The sequence below is a fragment of the Phaethon aethereus genome (assembly GCF_964289735.1).
Source record: "Phaethon aethereus genome assembly, chromosome: 28".
NCBI lineage: Eukaryota > Metazoa > Chordata > Aves > Phaethontiformes > Phaethontidae > Phaethon > Phaethon aethereus.
Genome location: NC_138604.1, coordinates 2,392,651 through 2,410,895, shown reverse-complemented (window position 1 = coordinate 2,410,895; position 18,245 = coordinate 2,392,651). Strand labels below are relative to the sequence as shown.

General features: G+C 55.1%; 5 protein-coding genes across 5 annotated transcripts; all 5 read left to right on the top strand.

Annotated features, from left to right (window-relative positions):
* Positions 1-1,022: 1,022 nt before the first annotated feature.
* Positions 1,023-1,319, top strand: LOC309414367 (feather beta keratin; the record flags this gene model as incomplete). Its single annotated transcript, XM_082011677.1, has 1 exon — positions 1,023-1,319. One exon carries the CDS (start codon positions 1,023-1,025, stop codon positions 1,317-1,319), a length of 297 nt encoding a protein of 98 aa, XP_081867803.1.
* A 2,607-nt stretch (positions 1,320-3,926) lies between these two features.
* On the top strand, positions 3,927-4,223 carry LOC309414366 (feather beta keratin; the record flags this gene model as incomplete). Its single annotated transcript, XM_082011676.1, has 1 exon — positions 3,927-4,223. The coding sequence occupies one exon, from the start codon at positions 3,927-3,929 to the stop codon at positions 4,221-4,223; it is 297 nt and encodes a 98-aa protein (XP_081867802.1).
* A 3,681-nt stretch (positions 4,224-7,904) lies between these two features.
* On the top strand, positions 7,905-8,440 carry LOC309414364 (feather beta keratin; the record flags this gene model as incomplete). The annotated part of the gene is made up of 1 exon (XM_082011674.1): positions 7,905-8,440. The coding sequence occupies exon 1, from the start codon at positions 8,144-8,146 to the stop codon at positions 8,438-8,440; it is 297 nt and encodes a 98-aa protein (XP_081867800.1). The 5' UTR covers positions 7,905-8,143.
* A 4,571-nt stretch (positions 8,441-13,011) lies between these two features.
* Positions 13,012-13,490, top strand: LOC309414348 (feather beta keratin-like; the record flags this gene model as incomplete). Its single annotated transcript, XM_082011657.1, has 1 exon — positions 13,012-13,490. Exon 1 carries the CDS (start codon positions 13,137-13,139, stop codon positions 13,488-13,490), a length of 354 nt encoding a protein of 117 aa, XP_081867783.1. The 5' UTR covers positions 13,012-13,136.
* Positions 13,491-17,279: 3,789 nt separating this feature from the next.
* LOC309414363 (feather beta keratin) lies at positions 17,280-17,696 on the top strand (the record flags this gene model as incomplete). The annotated part of the gene is made up of 1 exon (XM_082011673.1): positions 17,280-17,696. The coding sequence occupies exon 1, from the start codon at positions 17,400-17,402 to the stop codon at positions 17,694-17,696; it is 297 nt and encodes a 98-aa protein (XP_081867799.1). The 5' UTR covers positions 17,280-17,399.
* Between the last annotated feature and the right edge of the window lie 549 nt (positions 17,697-18,245).

The window sequence follows — 18,245 nt, the reverse complement described above, 5'->3', positions numbered from 1 at the left end:
CTGAAACTTGCCTGTGCTGGTGACTCGGGACCTCTAGATGCTGCTGATAGAGGGGAGAGGGAAAAGAGCCAGGCTTATTTCTCAGCAGAGCAATGCTCAATATCACAAAAGGGCTAAAGCCCAAGGGCAGAGCTGACATGCTTGGAAAACTGGTGCCTGAGACAGCCTGAGCTGGTCGGTAGGGAAAGCTGAGTGTGTGGCTGGTCCTCACACAGGAACCTTGTTGGAAGTCTGGCCTTTAATGGTAGGTTTGGGAGGAAATGAGGCCCCATAAGTTAGGACGAAACCTCAAAACAAGCCCTGGGAGGGTGAGAGGCTGGCCTCACCTGGTGAGGTGTGCCGTCTCCTTCTCTTTGCCTTCATCTTCCTTCACTTCTGTGTCATTTCCCCTGGAAACGTTTTGGCCTCTAATACTGTCACTTGAAAGGAGCCTGTGTGGCTGAACGGGCACGTCATGAACAGGGAAATGAAAAGGCAGCGTTGCAGGGAACGTAAGCTGTGTCCCCATTTCTTTAATGGAGATGCTTTGCATGCAAGATGAGCTTGTTGGTAAACACGTTTACATGCGCAAAGGGTGCCTCTGGGCCTGGGGCGGTCGGGACCGGTATAAAAGCCAGTCCAACTGCAGGCTCCCTCATCCACTTCTCTTGCCTTCTCCTCCTTGGTGAACAAGGTGAGCTGCAACCACTTTTAGCTCGCTCTTCTCTTTCTCTTGCTCTCCCCTTTCTCTCTGCAACTTGACTGAAACTTCTTCTCGGCATTTGCTGAGAGCCTTCGCCTTGCTTCTCCCATCATCTCAGTTGTCCTTGTTCTGCACTGGGGGAGGTGGAGGAATGTCTTGGGCTTTCTTTGCAGAGGAACCTTGGGGACAGGGGCTCCTAAGGTTCTTTCCTCCTGACGCAACCTAGCCCTGCTCCCCTGCCTGTGCCTTTTCTCTTGCCGTGCAGTCTGTCAGGCTGCGCCTCACGTGCTGCCTGTGCTTTCCCTGCCCTCTCTCCCAGGTGCACCTTCATCCCACAGCCATGTCCTGCTACGATCTGTGCCGTCCCTGTGGCCCAACCCCGCTGGCCAACAGCTGCAACGAGCCCTGTGTCAGGCAGTGCCAGGACTCCCGCGTGGTGATCCAGCCCTCTCCTGTGGTGGTGACCCTGCCCGGACCCATCCTCAGCTCCTTCCCCCAGAACACTGCAGTGGGATCCACCACCTCCGCTGCTGTTGGCAGCATCCTGAGTGAGGAGGGAGTGCCCATCTCCTCCGGGGGCTATGGCCTCTCTGGCCTTGGTGGCCGCTACTGTGGCAGAAGGTGCCTGCCCTGCTAAAGCCGGGATGGACGTCCAGTGAGTGCATCGACCAGGAAGCCCAGAGCCAGGTGCCGGACTGAGGACGGAGCTACTGGCCCAGGTTTCCAGATGGGTTGAGCAGCCTTGTGCCTTCCTGCAAAGGAGGGAGGGAAGCAAGCTGCCAGCCTGTGCTGCCTGGAAACATCGCCAGCTGATGTTGTCTTTTCCTCCTGCTTTCTTCTCCGCATGACGAGTCCCTGTTGTCTCCTGCTGTCCTGTGCCATGAGTTCATCCTGAAGCAAGCTGAGAGGGGCCCTGCTCCTCACCGTCTCCGCATGTGTGTGGGAGGAAGATGTGTGTGCCCTTGCTGTGAAGGGGTGCCTGACTGCCAGCTGCCCTTGTAGCAGCCTGGACCGGGTCCCTTCCACCAGGCACTGCTTTGTTTCTCTCTGTAGACTTATTAAAGTTTATGCTGCATTGTAGCTTTTGATGTCTCCTTGTGCTTCTTCCCTCCTGGATGCCCAGCCAAGCTGTCCAGGGGGACCTGGGATGCCCTGGAGGGGAAAAGGCTGGGTGGGTAAGGGCCAATATTGGACCTCCCCTGTGCCTGGCGGAACTGAGTGCCCTCAAGGCCTATGGTCAGTGGAAGAGGCATGTAGAGGTGGTGGGGTGTGTGGTATTGTCTGAGAATGGAAAGGGTGTCCCGGAGCTCCCCAAGGGGCATGTGAGCAACAAGAGAGATTATATGCTGGCTTCCAAATCATGCAGCAAGCCACTGACATGCTGGAGGACTTCTGTGCTGGCTAACACCCACCTGACAAGGCTCTGATTCCAAGTTACCACGCGCAATGAGTTCTTTCCCTTCCTTGCTCAAGGAAGTTCTTCCAAACCCTGGAGCTGGGAGGAGTCATAAAGGAGTTGAAGAGACATGTGGCAGTGAGGCCAACAGTGTAAAATGAGGTGTGAATCATCTGCCTGATTTTGGCACAATGGGGTTGGGTTGAGAATATTTGTGTAAATTGGGTAGGGGGATAGACAAACAGGGCTCATCTTCCCTCATCTTAAAGAGGTGGGCAGCATTGGTGTCATATCCTAAAACTCTCTATGTTGGGAAGGGAAGTGACTCTGGAGCAGATGAGCAGCAAATCCTCCAGAACCCCCACTCAGCTGCTGTGCAGGCTGTGTCTGGAGAGGTCCCAAGCAGTGACCATTTTCTCCCTCCAATCAGGCCCCAAGCTGTGCAGTGGTAACCCACCAGGTCTCTTCACAGCCCTTCTTCTCATGCCCTTGTCTTCCAATCGGGTAATGCTTTGGTCCTGCAGCTCTGGTCATGCTTCAGGTCGAGTAAGAGGCATGTCTTGTGCCATGCTCCTCCGAGTGTCCTTGGAAAGACTTGTGCACCCTGCTTGCTGCTGAGCAGGGTTGTTTGTGGTGTGGAAATCCTGCCAAGTGTTTGGTCATGCCCGGTGTGCCAGCGGTTTGGAGGGCCAGAGCAGAAGTTGTGGCAAAGACACAGGCAGAAGGAAGGACGTGTGTCAATTGTCCACTCTGTGCCTTGTTCACTGGGGTGCCGCCAACGTTACCAGAGGTGTCCAGCAAAGAGTGTTGGGAGGGGAAGAGCCTTCATTGTTAACCACTGGCAGTCTGCTGCTGAAGGTGGGAAGGGATGCAGGAGAGAAGGAAGATGGCAAAAGAAGCAGGCAAACTTCTGCTGAGAGCAAAGCCCAATCTCAGAGGGAGAGTCTAAAGGCCAAGAGTGGAGGTGCCCGGACTAGAAAGGCGATGCCTCACACAGAGTGAGTGAGCACAGCATGAGAGCGCGCGACTGATGGTGCTGACCCTTGCATGTGGATGTCCAGTCTGGAGCCTCAGGGTCATGAGGAGACCTGCCCCATCCATCAGGAAACACTTTAAAGTGAGGCCCTGGGGGGCAAGGGGCTGGCATCCCCTGGCGAGCTGGGACACTCCTCATCACTGGTTGCATCATCTGCCAGTGCTGACGTGCCCCTTCCTCTGGAAACGTTTTGGCCTCTAATACTGTCACTTGAAAGGAGCCTGTGTGGCTGAATGGGCACATCATGAACAGGGAAATGAAAAGGCAGCGTTGCAGGGAACGTAAGCTGTGTCCCCATTTCTTTAATGGAGATGCTTTGCATGCAAGATGAGCTTGTTGGTAAACACATTTACATGCGCAAAGGGTGCCTCTGGGCCTGGGGCGGTCGGGACCGGTATAAAAGCCAGTCCAGCTCCAGGCTCCCTCATCCACTTCTCTTGCCTTCTCCTCCTAGGTGAATACGGTGAGCTGCAACCACTTTTAGCTCGCTCTTCTCTTTCTCTTGCTCTCCCCTTTCTCTTGGCAACTTGACTGAAACTTCTTCTCGGCATTTGCTGAGAGCCTTTGCCTTGCTTCTCCCATCATCTCAGTTGTCCTTGTTCTGCACTGGGGGAGGTGGAGGAATGTCTTGGGCTTTCTTTGCAGAGGAACCTTGGGGACAGGAGCTCCTAAGGCTCTTTCCTCCTGACGCAACCTAGCCCTGCTCCCCTGCCTGTGCCTTTTCTCTTGCCGAGCAGTCTGTCAGGCTGCGCCTCACATGCTGCCTGTGCTTTCCCTGCCCTCTCTCCCAGGTGCACCTTCATCCCACAGCCATGTCCTGCTACGATCTGTGCCGTCCCTGTGGCCCAACCCCGCTGGCCAACAGCTGCAACGAGCCCTGTGTCAGGCAGTGCCAGGACTCCCGCGTGGTGATCCAGCCCTCTCCCGTGGTGGTGACCCTGCCCGGACCCATCCTCAGCTCCTTCCCCCAGAACACCGCTGTGGGATCCACCACCTCCGCTGCTGTTGGCAGCATCCTGAGTGAGGAGGGAGTGCCCATCTCCTCCGGGGGCTATGGCCTCTCTGGCCTTGGTGGCCGCTACTGTGGCAGAAGGTGCCTGCCCTGCTAAAGCCGGGATGGACGTCCAGTGAGTGCATCGACCAGGAAGCCCAGAGCCAGGTGCCGGACTGAGGACGGAGCTGCTGGCCCGGGTTTCCAGATGGGTTGAGCAGCCTTGTGCCTTCCTGCAAAGGAGGGAGGGAAGCAAACTGCCAGCCTGTGCTGCCTGGAAACATCGCCAGCTGATGTCGCCTTCTCCTCCTGCTTTCTTCTCCGCATGACGAGTCCCTGTTGTCTCCTGCTGTCCTGTGCCATGGGGTCATCCTGAAGCAAGCTGAGAGGGGCCCTGCTCCTCACCGTCTCCGCATGTGTGTGGGAGGAAGATGCGTGTGCCCTTGCTGTGACGGGGTGCCTGACTGTCAGCTGCCCTTGTAGCAGCCCGGACCGGGTCCCTTCCACCAGGCACTGCTTTGTTTCTCTCTGTAGACTTATTAAAGTTTATGCTGCATTGTAGCTTTTGATGTCTCCTCGTGTTCCTTCCCTCCTGGGATGCCCAGCCAAGCTGTCCAGGGAGAAATGGGATGCTTTACAGGGTAAATTTGTGGCTGAAGGGATCTGGTGGGCCTGTGTCCTTCTTGGATGACTGGGATGAGGGGTGTCCCACTGAAATGGTCACCTGAAGGAAATTGCCCTTTAAATGTGACATAGCCATCCAATGCCCTCCACATCCCTGAAGGCCAGCCTGTTAGTTCCTTGCAGCAAATCCTTGCAATGCTTTCCCTGGCTTCAGGAAGTGTTCGGTATATGAGAAATGCATATGGAATAGTACCCATTAATCTCTGCTCCTAGACAATATCTCGGTGCCCCCCAGGCCCCTTTCTGCAGCACTCATCAATGTTGTCACAGATGCATAGTCATGGCGTGAGAGTTTACATGACTTATTGCCCATGATACTGGATTGAGGTCATTAGTCAAGTCACTTTCTGATCTGCATGTCAGAGGGAGAGATGAAAGAAAATCCTCAGGATGCAGCCACTGTGTTTTCCTGCCCTTCTGTCTTGGACTGCAAGACAACTGACATGATGGAGGGAAGTAAACTTCCTCATGTGTGGAACTGACACGTAGCTGCTGTGGTTAATTCCACTGGGATGTGGTGATTGCTCTTGCATGGGAGATGTAGGAGAGGCCAAGCTGCCTATCCCTTCCTCCCACATGCTCTAGTCCTCCACAGGTGATGTTTTGCCCCATGACCGCCAGTGGTGCTTCAGGCAGAGTGAGTGAGAGGTACCTCTTGTGCTGACCCACAAGCTCTGGGAAGCCCTGCAGCGCCTTTGCCCGTAGCCAAAGCCCTGTCTTCCCTGATGGGCAGCTGCTGTCAGCAAACCCCCTGTGCCCTGCTCTGCGCGATGCCCTCAGCAAATGCACTCCCCATCAACACCCATGAGCCGTGCCGAGCGGACAGTGGAAGCCAGGTGGGGTGAAACAATCGCACCCGGCGGGGTGGGCAGCATCTGCAGCACGTGATCAGAGCGAGCAGGGTGCAGGAGGGCACTGGAGCCTTTGGGCTGACCCTCGCCATAGGCACAGACTGTGGGAGCATCCAGGTCAGGTAGGAGACTCTACCTGTGGATTTTCTGGGGTAGGGATGCGATTGAAATGACCCTTTGAAGAAAAGATAGCTTTTGCCATTATAATGTGAATGTGAGCTTCCTGTCTTGCAGGAACAAGTCCTTTGCCCCATTGCTGAGATAGATGGAGCTGGAGTCCTGTGTCCCAGGTGCACAGGAGATTTCTTCTTCTTGCACATCAGTGGCCTGAGTGTAGTAACAAGAGGCCCAAAGGCCCCGATGAGCCTCACCTGGGGTCTCTCCCACCTCCCCCTTCCCTTTGACCCAGGGCCCTATTTAAGCTCTGTCCTGAGGCCTTAGCCCTTTCTTCAGCTTGGTGGTGGCAATGTCAGTCTCCTGTTGTTTTGCAGAGTTGATTCTGCCTGACTGTGTGCCCCTTGATCTAGACCCCTACTTTCCCGCTGGATGCCCAGGCTCTCCTTGGGTCTGTCTGGTCATTATGGCTCTGGTCAGTGATGAGTGGGCTCTGCTGACCCAGGCTACCAAGACTGGACCTTCTCCTGACCTGAGGGCTGACTGCCCTGCTTGATGTCAGTCTTGCTTCATTGCCATCAACTTGCTGCTTGAACTGGACTCTGGACTGTGCCTGGCTCGTGTCTCTGCATTTTCCCTGCTCAGGTACTGTGTAATGAGGCTATGGGTAGTGAGGCTGCTGCTCTCCTGGCCTTGTAATCTTGCTCATCTCCTGGCTCCCATCCTGCAGGGATCAGATGGCTCTCGCTGAGTCCTGATAGTATTTCTCTTTGGGTGGACCTTTACTGTCATCATCAGTTAACACAGGGCACCTTTTAAGCTCTCTTCACCTTCCTGAATGAGGAATTTGGCCTGGGTCTCTGTGATTAGAGAGTTGCCTGCCTCTGCTGGAGTCCCAACCTAACTGGGGAAGTGGTTTTGTCCACCCTTTGCAATGAGGACCTGGTTGGTGTGTCAGAGGTGTGGCTGGTGCCACAAGCTGGGCTGTCATTCCTCCTGGGGATGTTCGGCTCCTCTTCTGCCCCAGCAAATGCAGCGCAGAGCATTGAATCCTTCCTTTGGAACGCATCCCTGGGGAGATCCTGACACCTGCTGAAATCTCCAGGCTGTCCTTGCTGGCACTGCCAGGCCTCACTTGCTTCTGGGGAGGGTTATACGCTTCTTGGAAGTCTTGCTGAGTGTTTGGGAATGTGTGTGCCATCCTGTCAGTATGAAGAGGCAAAGCAGAAGTTGAGGCATGGACCATGGGAAGGTGGAAAAGAGATACTTTTGGTGCCCAGCATGTGCCTTTGTTTTGTGGGGGGCCGCCCCAGTTTAACAGGATTGGTGGAGAAATACTTGGTTGTGGAAGGGCAATGTCCTCCTTTCTGAAACTTGCCTGTGCTGGTGACTCGGGACCTCTAGATGCTGCTGATAGAGGGGAGAGGGAAAAGAGCCAGGCTTATTTCTCAGCAGAGCAATGCTCAATATCACAAAAGGGCTAAAGCCCAAGGGCAGAGCTGACATGCTTGGAAAACTGGTGCCTGAGACAGCCTGAGCTGGTCGGTAGGGAAAGCTGAGTGTGTGGCTGGTCCTCACACAGGAACCTTGTTGGAAGTTTGGCCTTTAATGGTAGGTTTGGGAGGAAATGAGGCCCCATAAGTTAGGACGAAACCTCAAAACAAGCCCTGGGAGGGTGAGAGGCTGGCCTCACCTGGTGAGGTGTGCCGTCTCCTTCTCTTTGCCTTCATCTTCCTTCACTTCTGTGTCATTTCCCCTGGAAACGTTTTGGCCTCTAATACTGTCACTTGAAAGGAGCCTGTGTGGCTGAACGGGCACGTCATGAACAGGGAAATGAAAAGGCAGCGTTGCAGGGAACGTAAGCTGTGTCCCCATTTCTTTAATGGAGATGCTTTGCATTCAAGATGAGCTTGTTGGTAAACACGTTTACATGCGCAAAGGGTGCCTCTGGGCCTGGGGCGGTCGGGACCGGTATAAAAGCCAGTCCAACTGCAGGCTCCCTCATCCACTTCTCTTGCCTTCTCCTCCTTGGTGAACAAGGTGAGCTGCAACCACTTTTAGCTCGCTCTTCTCTTTCTCTTGCTCTCCCCTTTCTCTTGGCAACTTGACTGAAACTTCTTCTCGGCATTTGCTGAGAGCCTTCGCCTTGCTTCTCCCATCATCTCAGTTGTCCTTGTTCTGCACTGGGGGAGGTGGAGGAATGTCTTGGGCTTTCTTTGCAGAGGAACCTTGGGGACAGGAGCTCCTAAGGCTCTTTCCTCCTGACACAACCTAGCCCTGCTCCCCTGCCTGTGCCTTTTCTCTTGCCGAGCAGTCTGTCAGGCTGCGCCTCACGTGCTGCCTGTGCTTTCCCTGCCCTCTCTCCCAGGTGCACCTTCATCCCACAGCCATGTCCTGCTACGATCTGTGCCGTCCCTGTGGCCCAACCCCGCTGGCCAACAGCTGCAACGAGCCCTGTGTCAGGCAGTGCCAGGACTCCCGCGTGGTGATCCAGCCCTCTCCCGTGGTGGTGACCCTGCCCGGACCCATCCTCAGCTCCTTCCCCCAGAACACCGCTGTGGGATCCACCACCTCCGCTGCTGTTGGCAGCATCCTGAGTGAGGAGGGAGTGCCCATCTCCTCCGGGGGCTATGGCCTCTCTGGCCTTGGTGGCCGCTACTGTGGCAGAAGGTGCCTGCCCTGCTAAAGCCGGGATGGACGTCCAGTGAGTGCATCGACCAGGAAGCCCAGAGCCAGGTGCCGGACTGAGGACGGAGCTGCTGGCCCGGGTTTCCAGATGGGTTGAGCAGCTTTGTGCCCTCCTGCAAAGGAGGGAGGGAAGCAAGCTGCCAGCCTGTGCTGCCTGGAAACATCGCCAGCTGATGTCGCCTTCTCCTCCTGCTTTCTTCTCCGCATGACGAGTCCCTGTTGTCTCCTGCTGTCCTGTGCCATGGGTTCATCCTGAAGCAAGCTGAGGGGGGCCCTGCTCCTCACCGTCTCCGCATGTGTGTGGGAGGAAGATGCGTGTGCCCTTGCTGTGACGGGGTGCCTGACTGCCAGCTGCCCTTGTAGCAGCCTGGACCGGGTCCCTTCCACCAGGCACTGCTTTGTTTCTCTCTGTAGACTTATTAAAGTTTATGCTGCATTGTAGCTTTTGATGTCTCCTCGTGTTTTTTCCCTCCTGGATGTCCAGCCAAGCTATCCAGGGGGACCTGGGATACCCTGGAGGGGAAAGGGCTGGGTGGGTAAGGGCCAATGTTGGACCTCCCCTGTGCCTGGCGGAACTGAGTGCCCTCAAGGCCTATGGTCAGTGGAAGAGGCATGTAGAGGTGGTGGGGTGCGTGGTATTGTCTGAGAATGGAAAGGGTGTCCAGGAGCTCCCCAAGGGGCATGTGAGCAACAAGAGATTATATGCTGGCTTCCAAATTATGCAGCAAGCCACTGACCTGCTGGAGGACTTCTGTGCCGGCTAACACCCACCTGACAAGGCTCTGATTCCAAGTTACCACGCGCAATGAGTTCTTTCCCTTCCCTGCTCAAGGAAGTTCTTCCAAACCCTGGAGCTGGGAGGAGTCATAAAGGAGTTGAAGAGACATGTGGCAGTGAGGCCAACAGTGTAAAATGAGGTGTGAATCATCTGCCTGATTTTGGCACAATGGGGTTGGGTTGAGAATATTTGTGTAAATTGGGTAGGGGGATAGACAAACAGGGCTCATCTTCCCTCATCTTAAAGAGGTGGGCAGCATTGGTGTCATATCCTAAAACTCTCTATGTTGGGAAGGGAAGTGACTCTGGAGCAGATGAGCAGCAAATCCTCCAGAACCCCCACTCAGCTGCTGTGCAGGCTGTGTCTGGAGAGGTCTGAAGCAGTGACCATTTTCTCCCTCCAATCAGGCCCCAAGCTCGTGTGACTGAGTGATTGGTGCCCTGCCAGTTGTGTTCACAGAATCACTAAGGTTGGAAAGGACCTTCAAGATCATCATGTCCCACCATTAATCCAGCACCACCATGTTCCCTAAACCATGTCTTGAAGTGCCACATCCACAAATTTCTTTAACGCTTCCAGAGATGGCGACTCCACCACCTCCCTGGGCAGCCTGTTCCAATGCCTGACCACCCTCTCAGTGAAGAAATTTTTCCTATTATCCAATCTAAACCTCCCCTGGTGCAACTTGAGGCCATTTCCTGTCATCCTATCGCTGGTTACTTGGGAGAAGAGACCAGCGCCCTTGTCGCCACAACCCACTTTCAGGTATTTGTAGAGAGTGATAAGGTCTCCCCTCAGCCTCCTCTTCTCCAGACTGAACAACCCCAGTTCCCTCAGCCGCTCCTCATAAGACTTGTGCTCCAGACTCCTCACCAGCTTTGTTGCCCTTCTCTGGACACGCTCCAGCACCTCAACATCCTTCTTGCAGTGAGGGACCCAACGCTGAACACAGGATTCGAGCTGCGGCCTCACCAGTGCCGAGTACAGGGGCACAATCACTTCCCTGCTCCTGCTGGCCACACTATTCCTGATACAGGCCAGGACGCTGTTGGCCTTCTTGGCCACCTGGGCACACTGCCGGCTCATATTCAGCCGGCTGTCAACCAGCACCCCCAGGTCCCTTTCCGCCGGGCTGCTCTCCAGCCACTCCTCCCCAAGCCTGTAGCGTTGCATGGGGTTGTTGTGGCTGAAGTGCAGGACCCTGCACTTCGCCTTATTAAACCTCATAGAGTTGACCTCTGCCCATCGATCCAGCCTGTCCAGATCCCTCTGCAGAGCCCTCCTACCCTCCAGCAGATCAACACTCCCACCCAACTTGGTGTCACCTGCAAACTTACTGAGGGAGCACTTGATCCCCTCATCTAGATCATCTATAAAGATATTGAACAAGACTGGCCCCAGAACCAAGCCCTGGGGAACACCACTCGTGACCGGCCGCCAGCCAGATTTAATGCCATTCACCATAACTCTCTGGGCTCGGCCATCCAGCCAGTTCCTCACCCAGCGAAGAGTAAACCCGTCTAAGCCACAGTCCGCCAGTTTCTCCAGGAGAATGCTGTGGGAGACGCTGTCAAAGGCTTTACTAAAGTCCAGGTAGACAACATCCACAGCCTTTACCTCATCCACTAGGCGGGTCACCTGGTCATAGAAGGAGATCAAGTTGGTCAAGCAGGACCTGCCTTTCATGAACCCGTGCTGGCTGGGCCTGATCCCTTGGTTGTCCTGCAGATGCCCTGTGAGCACTCTCAAGACCAACCGCTCCATGATCTTCCCCGGTACAGAGGTCAGGCTGACAGGCCTGTAGTTCCCAGGATCCTCCTTCCAGCCTTTCTTGTAGATGGGAGTCACATTGGCAAGCCTCCAGTCTTCTGGGACCTCCCCTGTTAACCAGGACTGCTGATAAATGATGGAGAGTGGCTTGGCAAGCTCCTTCGCCAGCTCTCTCAGTACTCTCGGGTGGATCCCATCAGGCCCCATAGACTTGTGGGTGTCCAGTTGCTTTAGCATGTCCTTAACTGCTTCCTCCAGGATTATGGGGGGGTTATTGTGCTTTCCATCCCCATCTTCAAGCTCAGGGGGCTGAATACCCTGCGGATACCTGGACTGGCTATTAAAGACTGAGGCAAAGAAGGCATTAAGTAGCTCAGCCTTGTCCTCGTCCTTGGAGACAATGTTCCCCGCCATATCCAGTAGGGGATGGAGATTCTCCTTGCCTCTCTGTTTGTTTTTAATATATGTGTAAAAACATTTTTTGTTGTCCTTTATGACTGTGGCCAGAGAGAGCTCTAGCTGGGCTTTTGCCTTTCTAATTTTGTCCCTGCTTGACCTAACAAGATCCTTGAACACTTTGTGAGTTGCCTGCCCCTTCTTCCAGAGGTGATAAACTCTCCTCTTTTCCCTGACTCCCAGCAAAATTTCCCTGTTCAGCCAGGCCGGTCGCCTTCTCCGCCAGCTCTTCTTACGGCACATGGGGACTGCCTGCTCCGGCGTCTTTAAGATTTCCTTCTTGAAGACTGTCCAGCCTTCCTGGACCCCCTCGTCTTTCATGACTGTGTCCCAAGGGACTCTCTCAACCAGTGACACGAACAGGCCAAAGTCTGCCCTGTGGAAGTCGAGGGTGTTCTCAGTCCCTCCTTCCCACGCCGGCAGGACTTTGGTCCTGCTGCTGTGGTTGTGTTTCAGGTTGAGTAGGAGGCATGTCTTGTGCTGTGCTCCTCCGACTGTCCTTGCAAAGACTCGTGCACCCTGCTTGCTGCTGAGCAGGGTTGTTTGTGGTGTGGAAATCCTGCCAAGGGTTTGGTCATGCCCGGTGTGCCAGCGGTTTGGAGGGCCAGAGCAGAAGTTGTGGCAAAGACACAGGCAGAAGGAAGGACGTGTGTCAATTGTCCATCCTGTGCCTTGTTCACTGGGGTGCCGCCAACGTTACCAGAGGTGTCCAGCAAAGAGTGTTGGGAGGGGAAGAGCCTTCATTGTTAACCACTGGCAGTCTGCTGCTGAAGGTGGGAAGGGATGCAGGAGAGAAGGAAGATGGCAAAAGAAGCAGGCAAACTTCTGCTGAGAGCAAAGCCCAATCTCGGAGAGTCTAAAGGCCAAGAGTGGAGGTGCCCGGACTAGAAAGGCGATGCCTCACACAGAGTGAGCGAGCACAGCATGAGAGCGCGCGACTGATGGTGCCGACCCTTGCATGTGGATGTCCAGTCTGGAGCCTCAGGGTCATGAGGAGACCTGCCCCATCCATCAGGAAACACTTTAAAGTGAGGCCCTGGGGGGCAAGGGGCTGGCATCCCCTGGCGAGCTGGGACACTCCTCATCACTGGCTGCATCATCTGCCAGTGCTGACGTGCCCCTTCCTCTGGAAACGTTTTGGCCTCTAATACTGTCACTTGAAAGGAGCCTGTGTGGCTGAACGGGCACATCATGAACAGGGAAATGAAAAGGCAGCGTTGCAGGGAACGTAAGCTGTGTCCCCATTTCTTTAATGGAGATGCTTTGCATGCAAGATGTGCTTGCTGGTAAACACATTACACGTGCAAAGGATGCCTCTGGGCCTGGGACGGTCGGGACCGGTATAAAAGCCAGTCCAGCTCCAGGCTCTCTCATCCACTTCTCTTGCCTTCTCCTCCTAGGTGAACAAGGTGAGCTGCAACCACTTTTACCTCGCTCTTCTCTTCCCCTTGTTCTCCTCTTTGTCCTATGGCCTCGTTGTAGCTTTTACTAAGACTTTTGCTCTTTCGTTGTGTTCCTGAGTCTCGGCACCTTGCCACCAACATGGGAGGTGGGAGAAGGTGTTGGGCTTTCTTTTCAGGGTTCTCCTGGGGACCAGGGCTCTTTCATCTCTCTTCCTCCCTACAGAAGGAATCCATGCTCCCCTGCCTGTGCCTTTTCTCTTGCCGAGCAGTCTGTCAGGCTGCACCTCATGTGCTGCCTGTGCTTTCCCTGCCCTCTCTCCCAGGTGCACCTTCATCCCACAGCCATGTCCTGCTACGATCTGTGCCGTCCCTGTGGCCCAACCCCGCTGGCCAACAGCTGCAACGAGCCCTGTGTCAGGCAGTGCCAGGACTCCCGCGTGGTGATCCAGCCCTCTCCCGTGGTGGTGACCCTGCCCGGACCCATCCTCAGCTCCTTCCCCCAGAACACCGCTGTGGGATCCACCACCTCCGCTGCTGTTGGCAGCATCCTGAGTGAGGAGGGAGTGCCCATCTCCTCCGGGGGCTATGGCCTCTCTGGCCTTGGTGGCCGCTACTGTGGCAGAAGGTGCCTGCCCTGCTAAAGCCGGGATGGACGTCCAGTGAGTGCATCGACCAGGAAGCCCAGAGCCAGGTGCCGGACTGAGGACGGAGCTGCTGGCCCGGGTTTCCAGATGGGTTGAGCAGCCTTGTGCCTTCCTGCAAAGGAGGGAGGGAAGCAAGCTGCCAGCCTGTGCTGCCTGGAAACATCGCCAGCTGATGTTGCCTTCTCCTCCTGCTTTCTTCTCCGCATGACGAGTCCCTGTTGTCTCCTGCTGTCCTGTGCCATGGGTTCATCCTGAAGCAAGCTGAGAGGGGCCCTGCTCCTCACCGTCTCCGCATGTGTGTGGGAGGAAGATGCGTGTGCCCTTGCTGTGACGGGGTGCCTGACTGTCAGCTGCCCTTGTAGCAGCCCGGACCGGGTCCCTTCCACCACGCACTGCTTTGTTTCTCTCTGTAGACTTATTAAAGTTTATGCTGCATTGTAGCTTTTGATGTCTCCTCGTGTTCCTTCCCTCCTGGGATGCCCAGCCAAGCTGTCCAGGGAGAAATGGGATGCTTTACAGGGTAAATTTGTGGCTGAAGGGATCTGGTGGGCCTGTGTCCTTCTTGGATGACTGGGATGAGGGGTGTCCCACTGAAATGGTCACCTGAAGGAAATTGCCCTTTAAATGTGACATAGCCATCCAATGCCCTCCACATCCCTGAAGGCCAGCCTGTTAGTTCCTTGCAGCAAATCCTTGCAATGCTTTCCCTGGCTTCAGGAAGTGTTCGGTATATGAGAAATGCATATGGAATAGTACCCATTAATCTCTGCTCCTAGACAATATCTCGGTGCCCCCCAGCAGCACTCATCAATGTTGTCACAGATGCATAGTCATGGCGTGAGAGTTTACATGACTTATTGCCCATGATACTGGATTGAGGTCATTAGTCAAGTCACTTTCTGATCTGCATGTCAGAGGGAGAGATGAAAGAAAATCCTCAGGATGCAGCCACTGTGTTTTCCTGCCCTTCTGTCTTGGACTGCAAGACAACTGACATGATGGAGGGAAGTAAACTTCCTCATGTGTGGAACTGACACGTAGCTGCTGTGGTTAATTCCACTGGGATGTGGTGATTGCTCTTGCATGGGAGATGTAGGAGAGGCCAAGCTGCCTATCCCTTCCTCCCACATGCTCTAGTCCTCCACAGGTGATGTTTTGCCCCATGACCGCCAGTGGTGCTTCAGGCAGAGTGAGTGAGAGGTACCTCTTGTGCTGACCCACAAGCTCTGGGAAGCCCTGCAGCGCCTTTGCCCGTAGCCAAAGCCCTGTCTTCCCTGATGGGCAGCTGCTGTCAGCAAACCCCCTGTGCCCTGCTCTGCGCGATGCCCTCAGCAAATGCACTCCCCATCAACACCCATGAGCCGTGCCGAGCGGACAGTGGAAGCCAGGTGGGGTGAAACAATCGCACCCGGCGGGGTGGGCAGCATCTGCAGCACGTGATCAGAGCGAGCAGGGTGCAGGAGGGCACTGGAGCCTTTGGGCTGACCCTCGCCATAGGCACAGACTGTGGGAGCATCCAGGTCAGGTAGGAGACTCTACCTGTGGATTTTCTGGGGTAGGGATGCGATTGAAATGACCCTTTGAAGAAAAGATAGCTTTTGCCATTATAATGTGAATGTGAGCTTCCTGTCTTGCAGGAACAAGTCCTTTGCCCCATTGCTGAGATAGATGGAGCTGGAGTCCTGTGTCCCAGGTGCACAGGAGATTTCTTCTTCTTGCACATCAGTGGCCTGAGTGTAGTAACAAGAGGCCCAAAGGCCCCGATGAGCCTCACCTGGGGTCTCTCCCACCTCCCCCTTCCCTTTGACCCAGGGCCCTATTTAAGCTCTGTCCTGAGGCCTTAGCCCTTTCTTCAGCTTGGTGGTGGCAATGTCAGTCTCCTGTTGTTTTGCAGAGTTGATTCTGCCTGACTGTGTGCCCCTTGATCTAGACCCCTACTTTCCCGCTGGATGCCCAGGCTCTCCTTGGGTCTGTCTGGTCATTATGGCTCTGGTCAGTGATGAGTGGGCTCTGCTGACCCAGGCTACCAAGACTGGACCTTCTCCTGACCTGAGGGCTGACTGCCCTGCTTGATGTCAGTCTTGCTTCATTGCCATCAACTTGCTGCTTGAACTGGACTCTGGACTGTGCCTGGCTCGTGTCTCTGCATTTTCCCTGCTCAGGTACTGTGTAATGAGGCTATGGGTAGTGAGGCTGCTGCTCTCCTGGCCTTGTAATCTTGCTCATCTCCTGGCTCCCATCCTGCAGGGATCAGATGGCTCTCGCTGAGTCCTGATAGTATTTCTCTTTGGGTGGACCTTTACTGTCATCATCAGTTAACACAGGGCACCTTTTAAGCTCTCTTCACCTTCCTGAATGAGGAATTTGGCCTGGGTCTCTGTGATTAGAGAGTTGCCTGCCTCTGCTGGAGTCCCAACCTAACTGGGGAAGTGGTTTTGTCCACCCTTTGCAATGAGGACCTGGTTGGTGTGTCAGAGGTGTGGCTGGTGCCACAAGCTGGGCTGTCATTCCTCCTGGGGATGTTCGGCTCCTCTTCTGCCCCAGCAAATGCAGCGCAGAGCATTGAATCCTTCCTTTGGAACGCATCCCTGGGGAGATCCTGACACCTGCTGAAATCTCCAGGCTGTCCTTGCTGGCACTGCCAGGCCTCACTTGCTTCTGGGGAGGGTTATACGCTTCTTGGAAGTCTTGCTGAGTGTTTGGGAATGTGTGTGCCATCCTGTCAGTATGAAGAGGCAAAGCAGAAGTTGAGGCATGGACCATGGGAAGGTGGAAAAGAGATACTTTTGGTGCCCAGCATGTGCCTTTGTTTTGTGGGGGGCCGCCCCAGTTTAACAGGATTGGTGGAGAAATACTTGGTTGTGGAAGGGCAATGTCCTCCTTTCTGAAACTTGCCTGTGCTGGTGACTCGGGACCTCTAGATGCTGCTGATAGAGGGGAGAGGGAAAAGAGCCAGGCTTATTTCTCAGCAGAGCAATGCTCAATATCACAAAAGGGCTAAAGCCCAAGGGCAGAGCTGACATGCTTGGAAAACTGGTGCCTGAGACAGCCTGAGCTGGTCGGTAGGGAAAGCTGAGTGTGTGGCTGGTCCTCACACAGGAACCTTGTTGGAAGTTTGGCCTTTAATGGTAGGTTTGGGAGGAAATGAGGCCCCATAAGTTAGGACGAAACCTCAAAACAAGCCCTGGGAGGGTGAGAGGCTGGCCTCACCTGGTGAGGTGTGCCGTCTCCTTCTCTTTGCCTTCATCTTCCTTCACTTCTGTGTCATTTCCCCTGGAAACGTTTTGGCCTCTAATACTGTCACTTGAAAGGAGCCTGTGTGGCTGAACGGGCACGTCATGAACAGGGAAATGAAAAGGCAGCGTTGCAGGGAACGTAAGCTGTGTCCCCATTTCTTTAATGGAGATGCTTTGCATGCAAGATGAGCTTGTTGGTAAACACGTTTACATGCGCAAAGGGTGCCTCTGGGCCTGGGGCGGTCGGGACCGGTATAAAAGCCAGTCCAACTGCAGGCTCCCTCATCCACTTCTCTTGCCTTCTCCTCCTTGGTGAACAAGGTGAGCTGCAACCACTTTTAGCTCGCTCTTCTCTTTCTCTTGCTCTCCCCTTTCTCTTGGCAACTTGACTGAAACTTCTTCTCGGCATTTGCTGAGAGCCTTCGCCTTGCTTCTCCCATCATCTCAGTTGTCCTTGTTCTGCACTGGGGGAGGTGGAGGAATGTCTTGGGCTTTCTTTGCAGAGGAACCTTGGGGACAGGAGCTCCTAAGGCTCTTTCCTCCTGACACAACCTAGCCCTACTCCCCTGCCTGTGCCTTTTCTCTTGCCGAGCAGTCTGTCAGGCTGCGCCTCACGTGCTGCCTGTGCTTTCCCTGCCCTCTCTCCCAGGTGCACCTTCATCCCACAGCCATGTCCTGCTACGATCTGTGCCGTCCCTGTGGCCCAACCCCGCTGGCCAACAGCTGCAACGAGCCCTGTGTCAGGCAGTGCCAGGACTCCCGCGTGGTGATCCAGCCCTCTCCCGTGGTGGTGACCCTGCCCGGACCCATCCTCAGCTCCTTCCCCCAGAACACCGCTGTGGGATCCACCACCTCCGCTGCTGTTGGCAGCATCCTGAGTGAGGAGGGAGTGCCCATCTCCTCCGGGGGCTATGGCCTCTCTGGCCTTGGTGGCCGCTACTGTGGCAGAAGGTGCCTGCCCTGCTAAAGCCGGGATGGACGTCCAGTGAGTGCATCGACCAGGAAGCCCAGAGCCAGGTGCCGGACTGAGGACGGAGCTGCTGGCCCGGGTTTCCAGATGGGTTGAGCAGCTTTGTGCCCTCCTGCAAAGGAGGGAGGGAAGCAAGCTGCCAGCCTGTGCTGCCTGGAAACATCGCCAGCTGATGTCGCCTTCTCCTCCTGCTTTCTTCTCCGCATGACGAGTCCCTGTTGTCTCCTGCTGTCCTGTGCCATGGGTTCATCCTGGAGCAAGCTGAGAGGGGCCCTGCTCCTCACCGTCTCCGCATGTGTGTGGGAGGAAGATGCGTGTGCCCTTGCTGTGACGGGGTGCCTGACTGCCAGCTGCCCTTGTAGCAGCCTGGACCGGGTCCCTTCCACCAGGCACTGCTTTGTTTCTCTCTGTAGACTTATTAAAGTTTATGCTGCATTGTAGCTTTTGATGTCTCCTCGTGTTTTTTCCCTCCTGGATGTCCAGCCAAGCTATCCAGGGGGACCTGGGATACCCTGGAGGGGAAAGGGCTGGGTGGGTAAGGGCCAA